This window comes from Hypomesus nipponensis, chromosome 7 (assembly GCF_054491055.1).
Source record: "Hypomesus nipponensis isolate SF chromosome 7, ASM5449105v1, whole genome shotgun sequence".
In the NCBI taxonomy this organism is placed as follows: Eukaryota; Metazoa; Chordata; class Actinopteri; order Osmeriformes; family Osmeridae; genus Hypomesus; species Hypomesus nipponensis.
Genome location: NC_140367.1, coordinates 8,862,362 through 8,887,500, shown reverse-complemented (window position 1 = coordinate 8,887,500; position 25,139 = coordinate 8,862,362). Strand labels below are relative to the sequence as shown.

General features: G+C 44.6%; 3 protein-coding genes across 9 annotated transcripts in view; all 3 read right to left on the bottom strand.

Annotated features, from left to right (window-relative positions):
• frs2a (fibroblast growth factor receptor substrate 2a) overlaps positions 1-6,383 on the bottom strand; it is a 19,732-nt gene extending 13,349 nt beyond the window's left edge. Inside the window, exon 1 of the mRNA XM_084701714.1 lies at positions 5,761-6,383. The gene's annotated coding sequence lies outside the window, so the exon portion shown is untranslated. The remainder of the gene's footprint in view (positions 1-5,760) is intronic.
• A 455-nt stretch (positions 6,384-6,838) lies between these two features.
• yeats4 (YEATS domain containing 4) lies at positions 6,839-10,074 on the bottom strand. Its single transcript, XM_084701512.1, has 7 exons — positions 9,845-10,074; positions 9,368-9,487; positions 9,053-9,119; positions 8,607-8,701; positions 8,350-8,439; positions 8,098-8,185; positions 6,839-7,950 (listed from the first exon to the last, which is right to left on the bottom strand). Exons 1-7 carry the CDS (start codon positions 9,893-9,895, stop codon positions 7,781-7,783), a joined length of 681 nt encoding a protein of 226 aa, XP_084557638.1. The 5' UTR covers positions 9,896-10,074; the 3' UTR covers positions 6,839-7,780.
• A 1,090-nt stretch (positions 10,075-11,164) lies between these two features.
• Positions 11,165-25,007, bottom strand: cpsf6 (cleavage and polyadenylation specific factor 6). Of its 7 annotated transcripts, none has more exons than XM_084701053.1 (13): positions 24,857-25,007; positions 23,645-23,854; positions 23,199-23,302; positions 22,619-22,764; positions 21,907-22,086; positions 21,240-21,353; positions 19,317-19,806; positions 18,734-18,856; positions 17,922-18,037; positions 17,606-17,759; positions 17,114-17,304; positions 16,916-17,005; positions 11,165-13,482 (listed from the first exon to the last, which is right to left on the bottom strand). In XM_084701053.1, the coding sequence occupies exons 1-12, from the start codon at positions 24,914-24,916 to the stop codon at positions 16,968-16,970; spliced, it is 1,926 nt and encodes a 641-aa protein (XP_084557179.1). In that variant the 5' UTR covers positions 24,917-25,007; the 3' UTR covers positions 11,165-13,482; positions 16,916-16,967. The 7 variants fall into 7 exon arrangements, with proteins under 7 accessions (XP_084557179.1, XP_084557182.1, XP_084557181.1 ...); XM_084701056.1 differs by having other exon boundaries at positions 17,114-17,268; XM_084701055.1 differs by having other exon boundaries at positions 21,907-22,080.
• Positions 25,008-25,139: the final 132 nt, after the last annotated feature.

The window sequence follows — 25,139 nt, the reverse complement described above, 5'->3', positions numbered from 1 at the left end:
GGAAGGAAGAAAAGTGTGTGTTATACAAATACAGACATCTAGATGAGCTCTGAGAGGACGAGGAAGGGAGGGAGAAGGACGAGAGAAGGTAGAGCGAGCGAGAGAGAGAGAGAGAGAAAGAGAGAGAGAGACAGAGAGAGAGAGAGAGAGAGAGAGAGAGAGAGAGAGAGAGAGAGAGAGAGGGGGGGGGTACAGACTGGGTAGAGAAGAAGGAAGGTGTAAAAGGTGTAATATAAACACACACACACACACGTCTAGGTCACTCTGACCATGTTCTCTGTGAGGTCAGTGATCTGGAACAGAACTGTCCTTGAGAGACACACACACTTCAAGCTCATTTTTCACTGGTAGGCAATGGTCCACCTTCAAACTAGAATCTGAAGAGGTGTGTGTCCGTGAGGAGAGTGTGTGTGTGTGTGCCTGGCAGACAGGCAGACGTCTGATGAAAGGGAGGGGTTTACAGTAAAACCAAACAGTTTGTAGCATGAGCCTGCAGCTCTTTAAACTCCTATACAGCTGAGCACTCTCACTCTCTGCTCTCTGGGAAGGCCAGGGCCTGAACCGCTCTCCTGCGGTCAACCACAGCACGCACACACACGCAATCATTGTCACACACACACGCGCATGCACGCACGCACACTCTGCCTGACAGTGTGTTGTGGAGGTTCAGTTCATGGAGCTGAGTAACATACTGGTGTCTACTTGTGTGTGTTAGGACATGCTTCACTCAGTTATTAATGATCTTCATTAACTCTGTCATGCTGTTTCGCCATCTCTGTCTACCACAAGTACTACACACACAGACACAAGTACACAAACAGACACACCCACACAGACTCATACACACACACAGTCAGAGAGACCTCTACAGATTACCAGTCAACTGTTTACAACCTGTTTACCAGTCAGCGCACTATTTTTTTCTGGAAGGCTAGTGTCAGCAGGCCTTTGGGCCTTTTTTCAGTCATCACTTCTAAACTTTACAGTCATCACTTCTAAACTTTACAGTCATCACTTCTAAACTTTACAGTCATCACTTCTAAATCAACGACTGACAGTTGGGGGGAGGGGATAGGGAGGGGAGGGGAGGGGCTGAGAATTTGGGATGGGTGCGTTTGTATAAAAAGATAGCAAGAGTTGGGGAGATAGAGGGGAGGAAAAGGGAGGAGATAGAAAGGAGAAGGAGGAGAGGGGAGGGAGATAGATAGCAGGAGGAGATGGAGATAGAGAGGAGAAGGGAGGCCCCTAAACCAACTCGATCTCTTTGTCTGAAAAGTACAGTGGTGGGATGTGGAATGTGAACACTTTTACTACTGACTATTGCCTCTGATCACAGGGATGTGGCGAAAGAAGTCAGACTGCCACTCGCTCCAAAAGATGAAGAAGGCGCCAAACATCAGGGGAGCGTTGTGAGGGCCGCGCCGCCTAACCCGCTATCTGCAAGATGTGAAATGATTTGGCTTCAACTGGGGCCTAAATGTTTATCCAACCACAGGGCCAGTGCACACATACACACACTGCTGTTTGGATTTCCAAGAATCACACCATCTCTCCCTGAGAAAACACACATGTGGGTCAGAGCCAGCCCAGTGTCTCTTAGGCTAACAGACACACTATCTCAGTGAAGCTAACAGCCCCTCTAACAGACACATTATCTCTGCTAGGCTAGCAGCCCCTCTAACAGACACATTATCTCTGCTAGGCTAGCAGCCCCTCTAACAGACACACTATCTCAGTGAAGCTAACAGCCCCTCTAACAGACACATTATCTCTGCTAGGCTAGCAGCCCCTCTAACAGACACACTATCTCAGTGAAGCTAACAGCCCCTCTAACAGACACATTATCTCTGCTAGGCTAGCAGCCCCTCTAACAGACACACTATCTTAAGTAAGCCAACAGACATAATAGGATAGAGGGGGTAGGAGAGAGAGGGGCAGTATTCTAGCTGGGGTAGGAGAGAGAGGGGCAGTATTATAGCTGGGGTAGGAGAGAGAGGGGCAGTATTATAGCTGGGGTAGGAGAGAGAGGGGCAGTATTATAGCTGGGGTAGGAGAGAGAGGGTCAGTATTATAGCTGGGGTAGGAGAGAGAGGGTCAGTATTATAGCTGGGGTAGGAGAGAGAGGGGCAGTATTCTAGCTGGGGTAGGAGAGAGAGGGGCAGTATTATAGCTGGGGTAGGAGAGAGAGGGGCAGTATTATAGCTGGGGTAGGAGAGAGAGGGTCAGTAATATAGCTGGGGTAGGACAGAGGGCAGTATTAAAACTGGAGTATTATAGCTGGGGTAGGGAGACAGGGGCATTCCAGTGCACCACCAGTCTGGGAGGTACAGATGATTGGTTTCAGCGTGACTGAACTCTTACTATGAGGCTGCCTGTCTGGCTGGGAAAATTAACATGGATGCATGCATGCTCCCTCCTTCCTTCCCTCCTTCCCACACTCCTATTCCCTCTCTCCTTCCCTAAGTCCTATACCCTCTCCATCTCATTCCCTCTCCCTTTTCCTCTCTCTCTCCCCCTCTCTCCCTCTATCTCTCTCTCTCCCTCTCTCCCTCTCTCCCTCTCTCCCTCCCCCCACACACATTGCCCACCATACATATTCAATGTATTAACTCACAGAATTTCTCTCTCTCTCATCCCATCTCTCACTCTGCTTACACCTCAATCCCCCACCTTATCCTGCACACCCCATCTCTGTTTACACCTCATCTAGCCCTCGCTCCTTTTCGTTAGTCTCAACCCCCCCTCCTTCTGCCCTACTTCGCCCCAATTCCCCCCCCCCCCTTCATCCCTCCCAGAGGGGCTGTCAGACGTAGATCCCCAGAGCCCCCCAGGATCAAAGCACAACAGAAGTCCAGTGAATAACATGTATTAACCCTAGCCTGTATGGAACTAGTACTGGACTAGCCTGTCTGAAACTAGTACTGAACTAGCCTGTCTGAAGCTAGTACTGAACTAGCCTGTAAAAAGCTAGTACCGAACTAGCTTGTCTGAAACTAGTACTGGACTAGCCTGTATGAAACTAGTACTGGAATAGCCTGTCTGAAACTAGTACTGGACTAGGCTGTCTGAAGATAGAACTGGACTAGCCTATATGAAGATAGAACTGGGTCTAGACTGTATGAAGTTAGCCAGCATACAAGTTGGATGATTATGCTTGAGGGGAAAAATGTGGCACACTTTCTCCGTGCCAGAGTAGGGAACATACTGGGGACTCCGTGTAGTGAAAAGTTCGATTAAACACTAAGGCTCAGTTTCCCAGACATGGATTAAGCCTAGTCCTAAAGTACGAGCAAAATTACATAAAGATCTCCATTGAAAAGGTTTTTAGTCTCGGACTAGGCTTAATCCATGTCTGGGAAACTGCGCTGAAGTGACATACTGTATAGAAGATGTCCTTATCGTGCAGCTGAAACTAATATGTCTGTCTGGATTCACCTAGAGCCCTCGGGAGAAATGCAGTGAAGTTCAAACTACTTGTTGTAATTTGTTCAGTCTTGAGAAAAAGATGCTTCCTAGTCTATTGAATAGTTGAAATGTCTGTCTACCTGCCCGCCCGCCTGCCAGTCTGTCTGCCTGTTTCCCAGTTACAGACTTTCATAAGATCTGTATGCTGTGTTAAAAAACTACAGCTAGCAGCTTGCTCGGATGATGGACATCATGCCGTGTGCGTGTGCGTGTGTGTGTGCCCATGAGTCAGCCGTACCTGCTAGAAGCTTGCTAGGGTGAGGTAGAGAAAGCTGGCCTCTCTGTTCTTTGTACAGTAACACTTTATACTGGAAGCAGAGCATGCAGAGTGTGTGTGGCCATGTGTGTATGTGTGCTTGTGAGTGAGTGAGTCAGTGTGTGTGTGTGTGTGTGTGTGTGTGTGTGTGTGTGTGTGTGTGTGTGTGTGTGTGTGTATGAGTCAGTCGAGGACTCCCATCTCTAGAGGTTGTTCGCTGACGCACATACACCGTTCCCATTAAACATTAACGCTGTTAAGAGTCGTAGATCCACTCTTCTACAGCTCCACACACACACACACACAACCACACACACACACACTGCATGCTCTACCTCACCCTAGAAAGCTGCTAGCAGGTAGAGTTGACTCACACACATACAACCACACACACACACAGCTCAATGCTACAGGGAAATAACTGGACGAAATGGTGCAACAAATAGACTGCCTAGATGAGAAATGGTTCTCATGCTATGAGGACTATTAAAGTTGCTGTGCTTTTGGTGTGTTTGTGTGTGTGTGTGTGTTGGGATAGGGAGACTGAAATCATAAGATGAGGAATGAACTAAGGGGAGAGATGCCATCTCACTAGAATAGAGCAGAATTTAACACAGTAGGTTGGAAAGACGTATTGAATTGTAGATTATAGAAAATAGCACAAGCCCCGTACAGTCCAGTGCAGTAGTGTAGTACAATAGTTGTTAAACAGTAGAGCAGGGCCCAACAGGAATGAGTATGACTGAAAATAAGACAGAGTACAGTGACAGGAAAAAAGTGGCGTCAGATGTACCTAACAGGCCGTTAACAGGTTCATAAAGACAGTGTTGACTCACTGGGTAAACAACACAGACCCAGCCCTGGTACACTGGGGAGGGAGAGAGGAAAGAGAGGGGGGGGGAGAGAGGAGTGAGAGAGAGAGAGAGAGAGAGAGAGAGAGAGAGAGAGAGAGAGAGAGAGAGAGAGAGAGAGAGAGAGAGAGAGAGAGAGGGGGGGGGAAGGAGAGAGAAATAAGTAAGAGGAAGAAGGGAGAGAGAGAAAGTGAGACAGATAAGAGAGAAGAAAAGAGAGGAGCTGAGAGGGCAGGGTCTATATGTCCAGTCAGTAAGCCACTGTGACCTGAAGGACTGAGAGCAGTGGATCATGGGTCATGGCTCTCTAACCGTTTGGAACCCCTAGTGAGCCATAGTACCGCTGCCTCTCCCCCGGGGACAATATGACAGGCGATGAGCAGAGTGCATCAGTTAGCTCAGCTCATTGACTACCTACTGCTTAGTCTGCTGCAGAGATATTACACGAGGTAGAGTGGATCAGTCGAAATCTATTTACATGACAAAGCCATCACCTTATAGGATCAGCGCCAGATCAACCAAGGCATCACTGATCTGCATTTCTTTCACTGGACAGTTTCAAATGCACAGCCTCGATTATATTGTGTCTCGGGCTACACTGTACGCTCAATTTACTACGCTGACTGACCACAAGCCATTCCGTTAAAATCCTCCCACAATGACCCTATCTGTGGGTGTCGGCATCATGCAAAGTCTGCAAATCATTTCACTCTCCGATCATATCACAGGCAGTGACAACCAAACAACTTACTGATACATTTTCAAGCGTGTGTTGCTCTGGTAACAATTGAAAACGTATACAGTGTATACGTTTTCCTAAGCATTCTGTGTCCTAAGCATTCTGTGTCGATGACTGTGAAAGCAGCCTAGTAACGAACGGGCTGTCTAAATGAACCAGGTAGCCAATAGAGCTCTCTTTAAATCAAACAATTAATGCAGCTGCGTTTGAAGCGATACGCATGGAATAGAATGCAATTAAGTACAACTCAATTGAGTAGCCTACAACATAAGAGAATACATTAGTTAGATTGATTTTATGGTCGCAACTCCTTTTCTGAAGAGTTCATCAATAGTTACAGCGTCAGTTCTAGATCTTTGTTGAACAAACAACGTCAACGACCATACAAACTCAGAGACTGTAAGAAAGCGCGTGTAAGTTTAGGTCACGCAAGTTATTGCTCTACTTACAAATAGAAAGCTTCATGAATCTTCATAGAAGTGTCGCCCTGCCTTGTTGTTAATCGCTCGATCGCACAGCAACAACTACGGCAGCGTCGCGAGCGCGCAGCACTTCGGTGGGGCCTCGCGTTGGAACCGAGCAGCAGCCTGCTCCTCCTCCGCTGATGTCCCAGGACTGCATCCGGGTCGCTCCCGTGTTCCAGAAAAAGTTCTTGGAAAACTAACTGTATGGATAGTATTTATCTTTGTCTCTCTCTCCTTCTCACAATTATACGTCCCTCTGTCCTGTAGACATAGATATCACTACCCCTGTTAAGTTACATATTCGAGGAAAGCCAGTCCCCAGTCCTCCTCGCCCGAGTCGATTGCGGCTAGTCACGGTTTGTGTTATAGCGAGACAGGCATCTCGAGCTTCAATCCCTTCTCATCTTTAATTTGTTCATCTGGGGCTATAACTGTCGCCGACCAGTCTCTAATTGTTCAAGAAACATTATAATCATCCACAGTTGTGTCAAGCAGCCTTCTATTATTGGGTATAATGCTATTGTGCTTAAAAAGCCTTTCACCACGACGAGGGGGTTGATGTAGACAGACACAAATAGAGAGGGATACAAATGGTTGAGGGAGATGAGAATGAGGGATGGACAAAGAGGCAGAGAGATTGAGTGAGAGATTGCCAACAGTGTGTTAGTGTTTAGGCGTGTTTAACCTAAACACTAACCGTTCTTATTTAATAGCAGGCGAGCCCGAGTTCAGGGGCACTTTCACCCACGCATCCATTGCAGCCTGTCGCTGTCTCTTGAGAGCATTTTCACGTAACTTACCCTTTTAGTGCTACACTGCAAAAACGCATTACATGGCCACTGACACAATAAAGATGAACAAATCAGTAAATTATCTCTTCTCTAGAATGTGAGATTAATACAGTCCAACATTGCCAACATTAAAACGCATTGTTTCATTTACTGTGCAAACTCTACATTTGTTACTCATAGCCACCCCCTGTTGGTATATAAAAGTAGTGCAGCAACTTTAAGACCCAATCAATCACTTATCAGTAATAAATTACAATCAACTGCGAGCAGAGTTCCTATCAAAAGATTGACACTTTTATTGGGGGATTTGGGAGATGTTTGGCACACCCGCAGTTTGACTAGGTGAGCACTGAAGGACTAGACACCACATATATGGGAAATACACCCATACAAAGTAGACTTCAAATAAAATATAAAACACACAAAAAGGCTCAATTTACTGTCAAATAATTTGGTGATTTGTCTCACCACTAATTTAAGAGCAGGGTTGTCATGTAGTAAACCTGGCAACCTGAGAGATTCAGGTAGGGGCTGGGCTAGTGTCACACAAGCCACTATGATGTTTTTGAAAACAATTGGGAGGAAGTCATTTGAGAGAAACTAGATGAATTGAGGAAAATAGACTGATTAGTGATGCCATTATACAGCAACAGGCCTACTGTGCATGTAGAGGGACCTCATAAAAGACAAAGTGTTTGAATTTACACACAATACATAAAGATTGTAAAAAACAAAACCAGCAAATATATCTATATTCAGAACGGCCTAGAAAAATGTGACATTATGCTGCCTGAGTCAGATCCATATGCAGTCCTCTGTGGTCAAATGGGAGTGTGGCACTGAGTGTGGGATCCATAAAATAACATTCAAGATCTCCAGGTCAGTCTGTGAGTGAGTGAGGGTGTGTGTGTGTAAGAGAGAGAGAGACAGAGATCCAGTGAGAGAGCTTATGTGGCAGACAGTCACATGGTATTATTATACCATGTATGTTTGTAAAATAAATCTATGTTCAATTGTATGAATGAGTAATTCAATCAGTGTGTGTGTATATCAGAGAGCGAGAGAGAGAGAGAGACCTAAAGGGTGAGTGCGCATTTTCGACTGTATGAGTCAGTGTGTGTGTGTCAGAGAGAGAGTGAGCGTGATGGTGAGATAAACATAGTGTGCATTTCAGACAGTATGAGTCAGGGTGTGAGTGTGTGAGTGTGTGTTTCTCAGTGGTCTTTGATCTGGTCGTCGTCCTCCAGCTTGCGTATTTCTCCCTTCAGAAAGTTAATGGTCTCCCTGCTGGCCTTCAGCCTCTCCTTCAGTTCTGTGATCTCCTGGCTCATCTTCTTCTTCGCAGCTTCCAGCTTCTCCCGCGTGCGCAGCTCCAGCTCCGCAACTACACACACACACAATCACACGCGCCCACAGAGAAGTGTGATCATTGCTTCCTGCTGGCATGGCTGTCCAATCGATGGACAGGACAGAGGCGTGACTGACCAATGAGGAGAGAGAACCGTGGGAGGTGTGCTGGTACTGTACTCACACTCGGTCTCGTGTTTGTAGGCTCCCAGGGTCAGCTGTCTGGAGGTGGTCAGAAGCTGCTGCATCATCGCTGTGGGGTCCTGGAAGATCTGGAGGGAGGGAGGGTAGATCAAAGAAAGATATGAAGAAAGAGGAGGCAACAAGAAAAAAAAGGAGAGTTTTAAATGAATAGGCATCATGAATAATCAGCCATTGACAGCAACCCCTCAATCCCCATGGATCCCCCGGGGCTGTGTGTCTGTACAAATCCTACCATCTCGTCATAGAACTCAGACACCACCGTCTTCTTAGGCATGGCACTGGAGTCAGACTGAAACAACTTCAGCAGGTGGTAAAGAGTCACCTGGAGCACCGACACACACACACACACACTTTAGTGACACAATACAAAAGCAAGAATAAAGACAGACCTAGTCAAATTGCCGTGGTTGCAGATAGGGTGAAGAATGTCGAGGAGACAGAACAGATAAGAGGATAATAACCAATGAACGAGCAGATGGTGGAACTCACCGGCCTCTCGTTGGGGTCGATGAAGAAGATCTTGATGATGATCTCAAACTCTCCCCAGCCCGTCTCAGTGATCTCATATGGAGGCTTGGTGACCACTACACAAAAAACCCACAATACTCAACTCTCCATCAAACATAATTGATATTTTATTCTTTTGGTATGCGCTTTTATCCAAAGATGCATATAGAAAGTACACTTGTGATGTGGGTAGTAAATACAAACTGTTCCTTGACTGATCACAAAAATACTCTTAGAACTCTTTCAAAGGACTGTCCAATGATCTGTACCACAATCAATCCCTAACCCTCTACTATGGCCTCTGCAATCACGGTTATCTGGGAGAAGTGCCACGGTGTTGTGAATTATATCTGGTGCTGTAGATTACAACTGTGATGACACTGGCAGGGTAGGTTTGTGGCTAGACAGCTAATCGCCGGCATGCTTACCTCTGAGAGGGTTTCCATAGCTCTCGTGCAATTTGAACTGGATCTTCTTGACATATGCTGACATATCCTGGTAAAGCAACAACCAGCTCAAATATTTTCAACTACAGACAGAGCATAGAACATATAGGTAATACAAGCAGATCAAATATGTCAACTACATGTATAAAGTATATAGACGATATGGCTTTTGAATGTGCACAGTCACCCCTGGCTAACAGTGCAGAGCAATACACATCGAAGATCGACTCAGACTGTGTCAATATGAAAATAAACATAGTCATGTTAGATTTGATTAGGTCTAGTGCGACGTCATACCTCATTTCTGTAGGGTTTGACATATACGGACCACTGATGTGTATGTCCATCCTCTTCTCTTTTCTTTCCAAAATACCTGGCAACGTTTCCGAACACGATTGGCTTCACGATGGTAACTCCCTGTGGATCATAAAGATACGCTGTCTGTAGCTGAAACATGTTGCCGGTGGTCACAGTTTAGATAGGGCACCGATTTCGGTACCACACCGGTTCCTTGATTATGCCCCTACTAGTCTGATGCTGTGAGTGAGTGACGGCTAAGCAAGTAAATTCCTGCGCTCGTGAGATGCTCACGTTACTACTCTGGGATAAACCGGCTTCCGAAGAGCCCACAACGGAACATTTGACAGATATTCACAACGAAATCTTGACGTGTTTAACGTTTTTAAAGTACCCAATTTTAGTTGTAACGGTAAAGCAGTAAATTAAGATGACGATCCATATGTCGCTTGTTATTTATTGACATCCGCTACCTACCTTCACCCGCCCCCCCGAATCTGGACCAAATTCTGCCATCCTTTTGAACATAGTATAGTAAATGTTATAAGATGTAGAACTCGTATGTAGCTCTATGTCACTCTTCTGGTATTTGGTTGTAGTGCATAACCCAAAAGGCTTGCCATTAAAGCTATGAATATACCACCGTTCTACGGCCGACAACACATTTCAAATCGCCAGCCAAACAAGCAGCGGAAGTCAATCCGTCACTTTTTGTGCTCCGATGTGGGACGTACCGGGAGAGAAATGGTCCGTCTAAAATTTCGGGATTATGTTGCAACAGTGGAAGCAAACGATAATCCTAGTAATTTCTGTTCCGATTATTAATTAACCATTAATAAATCTGGGACTGCTCGTCTCAAAAGTTAGGTTGTACTGGAACCATCATCAGGCTGTTGTCTTATATTGATCCGGGGGGACCACAATATTCTGCTCTTAGCAGTCTATAGCCTTGCCAGTTATGCGCACCTCCACAATATTTAGCCATTGAGATGTCGTCATTTGGCCTATATACACAAGGCTATACAGTCTACAAAGCAAATGAACAGAAAGCACAATAAGCAAATTGAAATTTCACTATACATTTTATTTGGCACGTGTTAGCAGGTACAGTTTAATTGGAGCTGTGTAGAAGATACTTCAAATTCTCACGAAATAATGACCTCCTGCATGTGTGTGCTATAGTGGTCCTTACAGCGACGTATCAGACCTAGCTCTACCTGTGGTTAGTAAAACGAGGCTTTTACTAACCACAAAAATGCGGCTCATAAAATGTAGTTGTAAATAATAAAATTTAATTATTCATATATATATATACATATATATAATATTCGAATGTGACGGTGTGCGCAACTAGTTCAGGGTAGCTTTTTAGAACTGACTACTGGTCAAATCTGTAAAAGAAAATTGGTCTTTGAGCATTACCGCAGCAACAGGTCCCCTCTAGTCCAAACTGGTCCTCCTCTTCCGTGGAACAATAGTACTTACTTACCTGGTATGCCCACGCTGCGGAGAAAAGTGACAACAAGCAAACAGTAAACGTTGCCGTTTCATCCACACATGGGGGTTGAACAAAAGCTATAATAAATACAAACTTTGTCAACAAAAACACGATTCTAAGTTAACCTATGCAGCCTTGCAAATGATTAAGGCTATACATAAAAAATACCATCACATGTTTTTTTTGCCCAAGAGGTTTTAAATATATCATGACATCCAAGTGATCCAAAGATCAAACTTTAATTTAGCCATCGCCAGGATGAGGAGTACTGAGCCCTAAACGGTTGATCAGCACTAGTGTCAAGAAAATCAACTACTTTATTTTGAGACATTCAATAAGACAGTGCATTGTAGACCCCCCCTCCTCAACATGTGTTACATATTAAGGACCATTTATATTTTTTGACTTACAAAAAAAACAAAACATCTTACCTCAAAGCTGTAAAAAATAACTATACAAAATGAGTCAGAACATTCTTGTTGAATCGCTGTAGGACTTGTCTATGTACAAAATACACACCACTTAAGGAATGCAGATGTGGTGCATCAATTGTTCACAAATGGCTGCCAATATGCAGTTGAAACCTTATTGAAAATATAAATTCTGTAAATCAGACATCCCAAGATGGCATGTTATTTGAGCCACTGACTAGTCATCCTGTCAAGTTATTCAATAGGGGCCTAACCACCAGCAAGCAACACACTGAGCACATAAGTCTGTATATATGACCGACAACCATCAGTCAGGGGCCTCAGCCTTCTCTAGTCCATCACGGCCAAAGCTGGGCTGTCGTTGGGACCCTGGGGAGACTTGTCAATGCTTCCTTACTCTGCCTGTAACACAGGCTAATTGACACCCGTTCACTGTACAACAACCTGGTTCGAGAAGCAGGAACGATGTACCATCCCCTTAATCCCTTCCTTGGAGAAATCATTTACCAGACATGAGATGTACAGAAGAGGCTTGACGCCTGCCAGATCATGTTTGATAACAGATTTACCACAATGAAGAGAAAACGGGGGATCTCAAGCATCGTCTGGGAATCCCTAAAATCACAACCACAGACCAACACCAGCCAATCATGTCTAAACAGATAATATCACTATGAAACAAGGAAAGTTCAGTAGACTTCAATTCTCCATAAAGCCAGCATGGAAAAATTACTGAGCAGATATTTTGTATGGTAAACTTGTGCCCTTACCCATCCTACATAAGAGAACCTAACTGGGGATGCATCTCCCAACAGCAGAATGGACACAGTATATTTGCATTTTGTTTCACAGGGGGATTTACTAAATAGTTTGTGCTACTTTTGTGTTGTGCCATTTGTTTTGAAATCACTCAAAATAAATATCAATATGGAAGTGTCGTTTAAATGCAAGTGGCTTGTTTAGCGAATAAATGAAGTATAACCATGCCCAAGAGCATGTCTACAATTTTTAACGTTGATATTTACAGACTAAAAAGGCACAAAAGGAGCACTAACGGGTCTTTCTGCCTTCCCTGACTCTTTAGAATGCCAATTTCAACGGTATGAATAATGTCCTATCCAATTATAATGCATATTGAAGTAATTGAAATAACACTGAATAAGAGCACACATCACTAGAGGCAAAATAAACTGGGGAAAAATAACAAATAAAAACGCATTTAAAAAAATATTTCTTAAGTACCATACTACGATGTATCCAGTAAACAATGTTTCACCTCCAGGCAGAAAACATAATGGAACATTAAGTCAATCGTTTTAAAATTGAACAAACACCAAATGCTTTGGATTGAAATACAATACCTTGACTAAAATGTTGAGGTCATTACATTAAACACTAATTTTATGTATCCATTTATGCCAATATTTGACAGTGACAAAGAAAAGAACACTGGCCTTTAAAGTTAAAATTTGGTAAACAACAGGTCAAATTAATGAAATCAAGTTAGTTCTGAGCTTGTTCAAACTATTTGTCTTAAAAAAAAAAAAAATAATAATTAAAAAAAAAAAGCTAGAAAGGAAACAATACATTTAACTGAAATAAACTTTTGTTGCACGTGAAGGATGTCAAGTATGAAGTGTCAACCCCAACAAACAGTTTATTACAACACAGATTCTAGTTTTAATCATCAAAAGCAGAGACATTTACAAACATTATCCTAATGGGACACTGAGAAGAAAACAACGACAAAATGAAATCCCTATAAAAACAACGACTAAACTGACAATTTACACATTATAGCAAGGCAAAAAAGTAAAGTCTATGTTTATCAATGTGTTTTGGATAGAGCAGGCAATTTATTCTTTACATTTTACCCTCAGTTCACAAAGCTTACTTCTTCACACAGGTAGTTTATACTGTCATATCAAATAAAATGGTTGTAAAAATAAAAAGATCAAAAGAGCAGTCACTTATTTCTTTTTTTTCAGGTTTTACCATGAGTACAGATTGACAGAAATATACTGTTTTCTTACAGTTGTGAAGGGATCCCAGTCCTCAGCCAGAAAAGCAGAGAGAGAAAGAGTAGAGCAGGGGAGCAGGTAGGTGGTGGTTGAGGGGGGTGTAGTTCCAGAAGCAGCCAGTAGGTGGAGCGTTGGCTGTCTGTCCTCCTGATCCTCGTCCGTTAACTGAAAGGTGTCAGAACGGAGGGTGGAGTTTGGTTTGGGGCAGCCCAACAATCAATGTTTGTTTGTTTCCCCTCTACATACACATACTGATGACACAGAGGCATGCAGACTACCACTACAATGTTGTCAGGAAGTATGTCATATCAAGAGCAGTGAATTTACAAGTACTGGACAAACGCTTTTGCCATTTTTCAATACGATTCATATGTGTCATGCAAAAAAACTACTACATTCTTGGCATCAGCTGAGATTCTTTGTGGACACAACAAATCAAGTGAAATGTTCATCATATCAAATGTTTTTATAGTTAACACCTAAAATAACTCTGGCAGAAGGGACAAAAAACATTAAATTTACATCATTTTTTACATTTACTTCTAAAGTAAAATTGTATCTGACTCAAGGTGCACAGATGTAAAAGTGAGAAATGGAAAACAGCAAGAGACCAGGATGAACATATCTAGCGCTTGCAGATCTAGAACATGGTATGATGGACTGCTCTAGATGAGGGGCAGAGCCTAGTGCGACAGAGCCGTCTGATGTGACGCTACAGAGGAGTACAGATCAGCCTACTCTACATAAGATGACAAGCATGCGTTTGTACAGGAACTGTTCAATATAAATGCAATCCAACATTTAAGTAGAATGTCTTTGACCAGTTATATTATTTCAAAGGATAATATCACTGTTATTTCTAAGTCTCAGTCAATTCACCATGTAATTCTTTTTTTACAGCAATTCTTTAACTGTATTATGTAATTAGTATCTTTGCAATTAATTCAAAACAGAACATTTCCAATAATGGGATAGTAACTTTAAATTTAAAACGTTTTTAAAAATCCAACCGTTTTTCATTTTTCATGGTGTATAGTTTGAGGTATCAAATGCAAACGTTTCTATAGCAACATTTTACAGAACACACAACTCCCCCAAACAGAACATCCAGCCTCTCTATGGGACCTCAGAACCTGGACAGGAAGCCACCTGGTTCCAATGGTCAGGGTTTAGAATTTAGAACTCTGAAGGGTATGGAGTAAGAAGTTTATCAAGTTTGTTTAGGGATGTTTATACGTGATATTAGGTATCTAGGTATAAATCTAGGTATAAATAGTGTCAAATATTTAAGACTGAGAAAAAAAAAAGATCTAATTGCTTTGACCATTTCAAAATGGCTCCCATGCAGATGCTGAGCTCAACCACCCGGTGGCACCAAAACAACTTTAAAATGATTAGATGTGAATATTTCAAAATGGAGAAAAAAGAAACAGGAAAAAGCTGGAGAAAGACATCGATGGAGAGGGACAGGGAGAGCATGAGAACAAGGAAGGGACAGATGAGGAGAGAGGGGGAGACAGAACAGGAGCAAGAAATGAGAGAAGAAGCAAGAGGTAAACGAGTGAAGAAATGTCAGAAGATCAGGACTGCTTTCTCCATGCCTGCGAGAACAGGATGTCATACCTACAGACAAACTGGAGAAATAGCTAGTCATTTCATTATAGCGAACACACACACGCCCAACGAAGGCCCCCAAAGCTATGATCAAACAGAGGGGGTGTTAAATGACACTATCAGGACTATCAGGATGAGCACTTGTCATGGTTACCAGGAGTTTCCAAGGAAACATTCGTACAAGTCAGAGGAAACGATTAACATTTGACTTTACGAGGGTCAGCAAACAACCTCATTTGGCTCATCAGTTCCTATTCAGTCCACTTCATAAAAATGCATGCCTGTGTATTGAAAAGGTACCAGTGCCTATATAATATTTATTCTACTTTTTACATTTATAAGGCATTTTTGTCTAGATTAACGCCAGAGAGGTTATGTACTGAAGCCTTTAAATTCAAAGGAGGCATCCATTTTTGTCACAAAATATTTTGACATTGAACTGTTTTGCCTGGAATCAACGTGCAAGCAAAAAGGGTATTTGAATAAATGCAAAGAGTAATACCCGTTTCACTGTTTAACTGTGAACAAATTTAAGAGTTCAACTTATATTCTTTTTTTTTCTTATAAAAGACAATGGAATGTGTTTGTTCCTCTTCTAGGATAAAAGGTAAAGATTCAACTTGACCAAAAACAACTTGGTAACTTATCTAAATAAAAATGATTTAGCCCTATTTTAACTACCAACAATAGAGAAAAAAACATATTTGTTACATATACCTTACTGCAAAGCACAATCATGTGTTTGATGCATCCAATGTGGCATGCAGACTAAAAATGGATCACAACAGCCTATGAGCCCTGAGATAACAGAACCAGGGCAACCTAGATTGCCCTTGTGTGTTACAATAAAACTTCCATGGGGCCAATTTAAGCATTTGTCAAGAAATGTCATATATACACACATAGCTCTGGACTACAGAGGAACAACGCCACATTACACACAGAATAGTTCTAATGCCGAGTTCGTACCAGTGTTATCAATCATAAAATAACTGATCACAAATTAGTTTCCAATTCAGAGCATCAAAAAAGTGCAGCTGATCACATTGTAACTTTTAGGTCAGTCAGAGTACAGTACATGCCCAACTTTCATGTGATAAAAACATTATGGAGACTATTAGTAAACAATCTTGTTTACATTGGCCCTATTCATTCACCCTATCATATTTACCTTTTATTTTACTTTTAGGTGAAATTTGGTCCTTCAATTTGAGATTGAAAAGTAAAAACAGAACATTTAAGGTTCTCAGAACAGGACATCTATTAGCAATAGTTTACCACAGATAAGCCATCCTCAAATGGAACTGAATAGCAAACAGTATTAAACCTTATTTACAAATTCTGAAACTAATAACTGAGTTAGAAAGCATAGTCTTATTTATGTGACAACAACCAGTTCAAAAGTATAGCAATGCATTTTGGTCATCGCAGGCCTTACAATGCAATAAGATTCAATATGCCTATTCATTCAGACATTTCAGAATCCTACAGCTGGGTGAATATTTACAGGACATTCCATGTGCAGTAATATCAAGTCTACCCAGAAGGACCATGAAATGGTTGCAATAGATTTTGACAATGTAGAAAACCTGTCAAGCAGTCAAATCTACCTAATGGAATATTGACAAACCAAGTCACAGCATTACTAGAATCAAAACAAAAAGTTGAGGAAAATATTTATGTCAACTATAATTACAGACAGCCTGCCCTTTTTTAAGTTGTTGCGAACTTAAGATGTTATAACTTTCTAGATCTTACCATTTCACAACTGCCTAGAACAGACATACAAACTCAACCCTTGTATCTTAGGACCACACGTATATTTACAGATCTAAGAACATAACTCCCAGACATGTTAACCTTGAATGATACAGACATACAGTATACACACACACACACACAACTTGTCATGAGTCAGAAAACAGGTACAAAACAGAGAGAGAAGGCCTTACCTGGACTTACCAGAGGGCCCAGGGCACCTTACCTGTATTTCCCTGGATCTTTCCAGGCCCAATGCCGCTGCCCCAGGGCTGGGTTTAGCGGGTCCCCTCCACCCCCTTCCCAGGCCCTACTCCTAAAGGACAGAGGTGGTTAATAGCAGAGAGACAGAGAGGACCTAGCCTGGTTTCATACACACCTCCCCTATCCCGTTAACGGTGTCTGTATTCCCTCTCCCTCTCACGGTCTCTCTCGCGGTCCCGGTCCCTCTCCCGGTGCCTGTCTCGCTCCCGGCTGCGCTCCCGGTAGTAATCCTCGTGCCGATCGCGGCTACGGGACTTGTGGCGGCGGCTCTTCTCGCGAGAACGGCTGTGATCGCGTTCCCTAGACCGCTCTCGTCTGTCCAAACAGGAGATAGGGTTTGATTTGGGACCTCTGTTTTTGGTGTAAACGAAAACGCATATATAAAAGCCTTGAAGTAGTGGGTCAGTATACTCCCATCTACCACATGGCGACAGGGATCACATGTATCACAGATGAAGTGAAAAGTGGAAAGTGCATCGACATGCAAATAACAATCTGTGTTTGGGGACAAGTAAATGTGTCAGGGAGGACAGGTAAAGGTGTTTTGTGGTAGGGATAGGTGTGTGTGTGTGTGTGTGTTGGGGAGATAAAGATGTCGGGGAGACGACAACAGATAAAGGTGTGTCTGGAGCAGGCAGGTAAAAGTATGTACCTGGAGGCTGAGCCGTAGGACTTGGACTCAATGCCATGGAGACAATCCTGGAGAGAGCTTATGAGGACTTTGCAGCGGTCGTCAGCCGACACCTTGGACTGTTTGATCAGAGAGATGGCTGTCACCAAGGTCTCGATGGCGCTGCCGTAGTCAGCTGGGGAGGAGAGGGGGTTTGTCACCTCACACCAGGGGTCTCATGGAACACAACCGGTTGCATCTTTGTGTACGTGTTTGTGAACGGCAACAACGATGAGGACGTGTGATCATAAGAGCATCCGTGATTGTGTGAGTGCGCGCGCGAGCGTGTGTGTCGTACCTGCGCTGGCGTCTGACACGGCTCGTGAGATGGCGCTGCTGGAGATGGCGCGGTTCCTGTTCATGATCTCCTCAAACTCGGCTTCGCTCAACGGCGTCCGTGCTGCATCCATCTCCCTGGAAACCAAACAGAGGTCACGGTCATCGTCCTGTCCAATCACTCCTCCCCAACAGCACCCAAAACAAGGAGGAAGATACCCCCCGAGAGACAGGAAGAGAGACAACCGTCCCAAATCAAACCCTTTTAAATACCTGCCGCTTCATAGACTAACAGATCAGAGAGGATTGAACAGGCAGGGAGGATTGGTTGGCCAACATATTAAGGCTTAAAAGATCTGTCCAATCAGCTCCAAAAAAGAGATTCAATGCACAACCAGACAATAGACCTTTCTGTCTAAGGTGTTGATTTGGGACAGAAGAGGTGTTGAGAGCAAAGAGAGGGGTTTGGAAGGGGAGGGTGAGTTTGACCAATGAGGAAGCACACAGTGTTATGTCATCAACTTCACGCCACAGTGGGACAGCTTCATCCCTCCCACCCAACGCCCGTTTACCTCATCCACCATGGGACGAGAGACTATCAATAACAACAGCAGGGCACTATACTTGGGACAAACAAAAAAGATGAAATACAACAAGACATAATCACTACAAAAAAGGGCTAGTTACAGGTCCTAAAGATGACATCACATCAAGCATCCACTCATATCAAGCCAGGCGTGAGTGTGTGGGCGTGTGTGTTTGTTTTGTGGTTGTTTAAAGGGGAGGGATGAGAGTTGTAGTGTCCCAGCCTGGTGTGACTGGTGCTCTACTAACCCTGGGTCGCTCGCACTAGACAAGCTCTGTCCGCCATGTTTCATATCGACCAGCCCCTCATTAGTCCAGGGGTCGCGAGGCGGTCTGGGGTCAAACTCACAGATTAGAGGGGGGTGGCGGTTTCTGGCAGGGGGGGCCGCAGGAAGGAGGAATGAAAGAAAAAGGAGGGATGGAGGAGGGAGGTTCAGATTCACTGGCATGATCAAAACTCTCACCATGAAAAGTTGCTTCACTTTAGCTAAAGCTGCCCAACCTAACCACATGACATGAGTCCCTTTGTACCGTGTTATAGATGTCTAGTATCATGGTCATGTATGTATTCATGATACAGGGGTTCAGGTGTCTGGGATGGGTAGCAGTGTGTTACCAACTACAAACAGGGATAACATAGAACAGTGTGTGTGTGTGTGTGTGTGTGAGAAACAAATGTCCCAACAGTCCTTTTAACATTTGAGTGATGCTGTTCTGATTCCCCGCCCACAGACAACAGTGGGTGGAGCCAAAGGAATAGATGAAACAGGTGGACAACAGGGGAGACACATTGAGGCAGAGGTGTGTGTGTGTGTGCATGTAGTTCCATTACCTGCCACCGGGGCCGTAATCTCTGTCATATGGCGGCGGGCGTCCGTAGGGGTCGTTGGGTCCCGGGGGGCCGCGGCTGTCTGAGGGGGGCATGTTGTTGTTCCCAGGAGGTGGGAAGAAGGCTGGATTCACGTGGGGGGCTGGTGGGGGACCGCCTGGGGGGGGCCCGGCCATGTGTGGAGGTGGGGCTAGCGCAAGGGGGGGCCCGATGGGTCCTGGAGGGCGAGGTGGGAAGGGTCCTGGAGGTGGGGGGCCCTGTTGTGGAGGAGGTGGCCCTGGAGGGGGTCCATAGCCTGGTGGAGGGGGGCCTGGGGGGAGGGGGCCCATGGGAGGCTGACCAAACTGACCGGGGAACATGACTGGGGGAGGGGGCCGGTCGCCACGGTTGGGGGGACCAGACATGGGAGGTGGGAGGCCCTGTCCTGGGGGAGGGGGGCCGGGGGGGCCAGGGGGACCTGGCGGTGGGGGCCGAGGAGGTCCCTGCATCCCACCTGAAACACAAACAAAACACACAAATCCACCTCAGTCAGAATTCACAATTGACACTAGATATCTTTTAAGAATAATAATAATTATTCACAATCTGGTAGGTGAACTGCACCAAGCATTTAAAAATCTTCCCCTAAAGATCTATATAATTCCGTGAGACAACTTTGTCAACACTGGGCCCAGGGGATACATTATGCTAGTACAATGACAAACAATGAGGCCCAGATTTCCAGACATGGATTAAGCCTAGTCCTAGATAAAAAAAAATAAAAAATTCAATAGAGGGATTCATTGAAAGTCGTACTTTAGGACTAGGATTAATCCATGTCTGGGAAAGTGGGCCTGAATGTTCCATGATAGAACTTCAGGCTTATAACATTAACAACTAAATCAGTATTAAAGATTTAAATAACACCCCCCCACACACACACGCACACACCATTAGTTCATGCTTAAAGCTCAAGACAGTTTAGGGAGTCACTTCTAGATGCTGGATAAATGAGCCTAATTAGTCTCCATAGATGTAAGAGACTCAAGCAGACCATTCCATTAAATCAGGCAAAGGAAGAGAGAAACACTCGCACAGAGTGATGAGGGGGAGAAGAGCGATTGAGGGCGATGGTGGTAGACGGCGCAAAAGAGAGGGCGAAAGGAAAAAGAGAAGGGGGGGGGGGGGACAGAGAAAGATATGGGAACCATGGAGGAATAGAGCAGGAAGAACCATACAAAAAGTAAAAATAAAAATAAAATAAAAAAGATATGAAGTGCATGTGCAGCGACAGAACATTCTGGCGCTCCTGGGCAGCCCTGACGAGCTGCTCCAGACAAGCGTGTTATGACAGCACACATTCAGGCAGCAGTCTGGGGGAGCAAGGAGACGCAGAACATCCAGCCACCCGAGACCACACATGTCTATGCCCAGGGCAGCTTCTCCATTCAACACCAGCCCAGCATGGAGAGCTAGCGTTACACTGCAAAGGCCAAGGGCACACTGTGGTGTAAAGGAGCACGGTGAGAGGCTGTCTGGGACCGGAGCTTCAGTAGGTGAAGAGGTGTCAGTGTGAGTACGGGTTAGTCAAGTTTGCAGTCCAGTCTCTGAAGAACGAGCGAGCAGAGAGACGAGTGGGCAAGTCTTAATTACGGAATGCTTATTATGACGCAGCACTTTTTTGCTTTCTCAGGTGGGGCTGAGACTTTAACATTGACATTACTATGTCCTTTCATTTACCCATGTTAAAATGTCTGTTTTACTTGTACTTTAAGTCTAACTTTTTTCCACACCAAAGGTGTCCTGAGCATCCCGACATGTTGGCACGTGTTATGTTTCTAGCTCTAAAGGGAAGAGCACTCAAACGACAATGTCTGTTTTGTCAGCCAGTCAGTCATTCAGTTAGCCAGTCAGTCATAGTAGTACTTAGGAGTTGAGGCGTTTCACCTCTGGGTCGCCAGTTGCCATCTCGCCCCGGCGGGAAGCAATTGAAATTCATATCCATCAGATGGCCATCCTGGTGTCTATGGGCTATGAGCTCTGGTGGCCTCATCCCTGACCCTATTGGGGAAAAAAACACCAATCACAACTGGCTCCTCCCCCTCACCCAGCAGCTGATAGACTAGCTGGCTGGCAACAGCGACACAGGGCAGGCGCCAGGAGAAGAACAATGGGGAAAAAGGAATGATAATGATGATGAGATAGAGTAGGACAAAATAAAGATGGATGTGCGGAGGGCAAGCAGGCATTACGAGCCTTACACTGACAAACCCCTACAGCCATCCTATAATCCTGTATAATGATGTCCAGGCCCATACAAGTCCTCCTGAATACCCCTTTGTAAGAATATACTCTGGGTCTATAGACTGAGCTGAAGAGTCTAATTCAGGCTTAGACTTTGAACTATGAAAGCATAGACAGAGCCAGACGAGGAAGCCATAGGACTACGTTAGGAGATAGGCTAGATAGTTCTAGAAATTCTGGGGGGGGGGTCAAAGTGTCCTAGCCAGGGCGAGACTTAAGGTGACCGACCGTCCTTCTGTGGACACACACACAATCCATGCATTGACCCTTGACCGTGGGTCAGGTTTGAATGCTGACGCTCTGGACTCACCAGGGAAGTGTGGCGGGGGACCTCCGGGGCCGATGGGTCCAGGGAAGCGATCTCCCCCTGGGCCTGGTGGTCCGGGGAACCTGCCTCTGCCCCTGCCCATGGGGAACCCTCCACGCGGACCGATGCCTGGAGGCCCGGCCTTGCCCTCACCGGACATCTGACCTGACTGTGTACCTGGACATGAGGTGGCAGAAGGACAGGGAGAACATTCAAATCTCATATAGAAGACCCCCACTCTATTCACTCGTTTGCTGCTGAGGTGCACTGTTGATGTAGTCTGGATATCAAGCTTTATGTTGCCCATAATTATTATTATGATGTGTATCGGACCAACTTTAAATTTGAGTGCAATTCACTGTTAATGTTAACTGGTTTTTGAGTCATTGTAGTCATAAGTGGTGCAGTATGAGTAATCTTAGACATAGAATATAGCCAATCCCAGACCAATCACCACAAATGCAGTACTCTACAGGTGTTCAACGGGTGCTAGTTGACTGTATAGCTTGAGCCAAATCTCATATAGAATATAAATTAAATCCATTCACGTATTTAAATGTTAACCAAGGGATTTAATTAGGTATTTTAAGTATTACAGTGCGAGTTATGACAGAAAATCTCATTCAAAATGTCAACGCGGTAGCTTTACCCAGACTGCGAGGGGCAGACAGTGGGGTAAGGAGCTTTGAGGTCACAAGCGTGCATGTCCACCTACTTTTCCTGGACTGCATCTCGAACTGGCTGAGGGACTGTTTGTTGCACGGCGTGACGATGGGGTTCTGCCCGTGCAGCTCCCTTTTTGAGAGGAGGTCCATCAGCTTCCTGGACGAAGCCTCTGAACCCACACACACCAGAGCGAACCTGGGGAAGGACCGGACCCATCAACATGCTGGGACACACTCACTGCCCATTGCTTTGACTTATTTGGCCAGAGCAACATTCAAAGATGATGAGGTGTATGGTCAAATATGCTGATGGAAGGAATCAATGTTGTTGTATTCATTTAGAAGACACTTATCCAAAGACATGCACGGGGGAAGACATGAACCTGAGATCTTCAGATCTACAGTGAAAATCTCTAACCACCGAGCAATTCCCACATCCAAAGGCTGAGGATTTGTATTTTTAGTACAGACAGAAGATAACAATGGTATTCTAAAACAATTTCAGTGGTTACAGCAAGGAATGGACAGTGTTAAAATATGATGTTCTCTTTGAAAACTATAATTTTCAGCTTCTTTTAAATCATTTTGTTCTGCCGTGGTCATTCAAACTTGATCAGGCAGTATGCTCACCCTTTACTCTGTCCGTTGGCCCGGTTCTCAAAGAACTTTATCTCCAGCACGTCATTGATGCCTATTGATCGGATGGCGTCTGTCAAATCTTCATCTGTTGTCCACTGGGGAGAGAAAATCTCATCAATATAGCTTCCATTGCATCCTGTTATGGGAGGTATTTTGAGCTAAGTGAGAGTGACCTAAATCTCACTCTCCTCCCACTCCTCCCCCCCCCCCTTTTCTGTCTCTTTCCATCTCTCACACACACACACACACACACGCACACGCACACGCACACACACACACACACACACACACACACACACACACACACACACACACACACACACACACACACACACACACACACACACACACACACACACACACACACACACACACACACACACACACACACACACACACGCACACGCACACGCACACGCCAAGAACAGAAGACTAACCCATGTGAGGTTTCCAATGTAGAGGGCGATCCTCTTGCCGGTGTATGTGTAAACTACGTTGGGCGGGGCACTTTTGCTGCCCTCTGACCCTCCCGGGGCAGGGAGGTTGTCCAGGTAGTCCCGGTCCTCAGGTGCATCCCCGTTATTGGCTGATGGCGAGATGACGTCATCGTACAGGTCTATCTGGTCGTGAACAGGGTAGTCTGCTTCCTGTAATAGGAAAGAGAGAAATGTGAAGGTGTAGTCACAGGTAACTAGATCGTCTAGCTGTGTACACAGGACAGCAAATATATCTTTAACAAGGACATATTTAGTGCATTTAATTGGTGTTCTTATGTTTCCATTTATTGCATTTATTGATTGATTTTAATTATAATCCTTATTCTATGAAAGTCAGGATCACAATCACGTGATTCCAGCGACATTCATTCTACATAGGCAGGCTTCATTTGCGAAATTAGACACTTAGGCACTCAAGTATCGTGGTTCACTAAAAACACAGATTGCCTAGACGACAGTCTAGTTAGCTACAAAAATGTGACTTTGCTCAACATAGCTATAGCTAACATGTGCTGGCCTGACCTCACCGCTCGAACTCAGGGGAATGCATCGCGAGCACCAACAACATCGCAAGACAGCGGCTTCTCGATGGAAAGCGGGGGAAAGTAGCATAGGTAAAAAAATAAACTAGCGCTATTTCTCGGTCAAAATAGAAAATCCAATTATTAACAATTTATATTTGTAAACATTAACGATCAATTTGTATTCAAATATTAACACCGTAGAAGGGCTCAAAGCTGCGCTGGGCCACGCTTTTCACACTGCAAGGCCTCGTCGGCGCCACCGCACGTCACGAGCACAGCACAATGAATTCGACTTGGCCGTAAACAAAGGCGTTGGCACGTCAGCTTGACAATCAAACTAGATGTCTTTCGATAATTTAGGATTTAAGTTAGCATGAGAGTAGCCCCGTTGAGAACAAAATGTTACATCACGTTTCGTTTCTCACCAACTAGCGTTTGCGTAGGCTACTTGTTTAGCCATCTTACGCAGTGACAAAAACTGTGCGCCTGCACACTGCACTGCCAAGCGGCAAGCTCCCTGCAGCCTTCTTTGAGGCATAAGCTTCAATAGTCAAGTAAGCTCAATCAACAGCAACGTAATGTTGAGCTATCAAGGCACAGAGAATAACAAAGTTATGCTTATGCATACCTGGTTGAACTCCTCTTCGACGTCGGCGTAAATGTCGATGTGATCCACACCGTCCGCCATTTTCCGTTCACCGCCTTCTCTACGAGCGACAGAGCAGACAAAATGCAAACAGGAATTGGTTCTTGCGTCATATCCTACTAGTTTTCTTCCTTGATTTAGATTGGCGGATTGCATCCAACTTAAAGTTGCAAACACTGCCTCCTACTGCGTCAGTGTAGAAGTGTGTGGCCTGTCACAGCCAACCGACCCACAACAGGTGCTCTTCTTGAAGATACCCAACCAA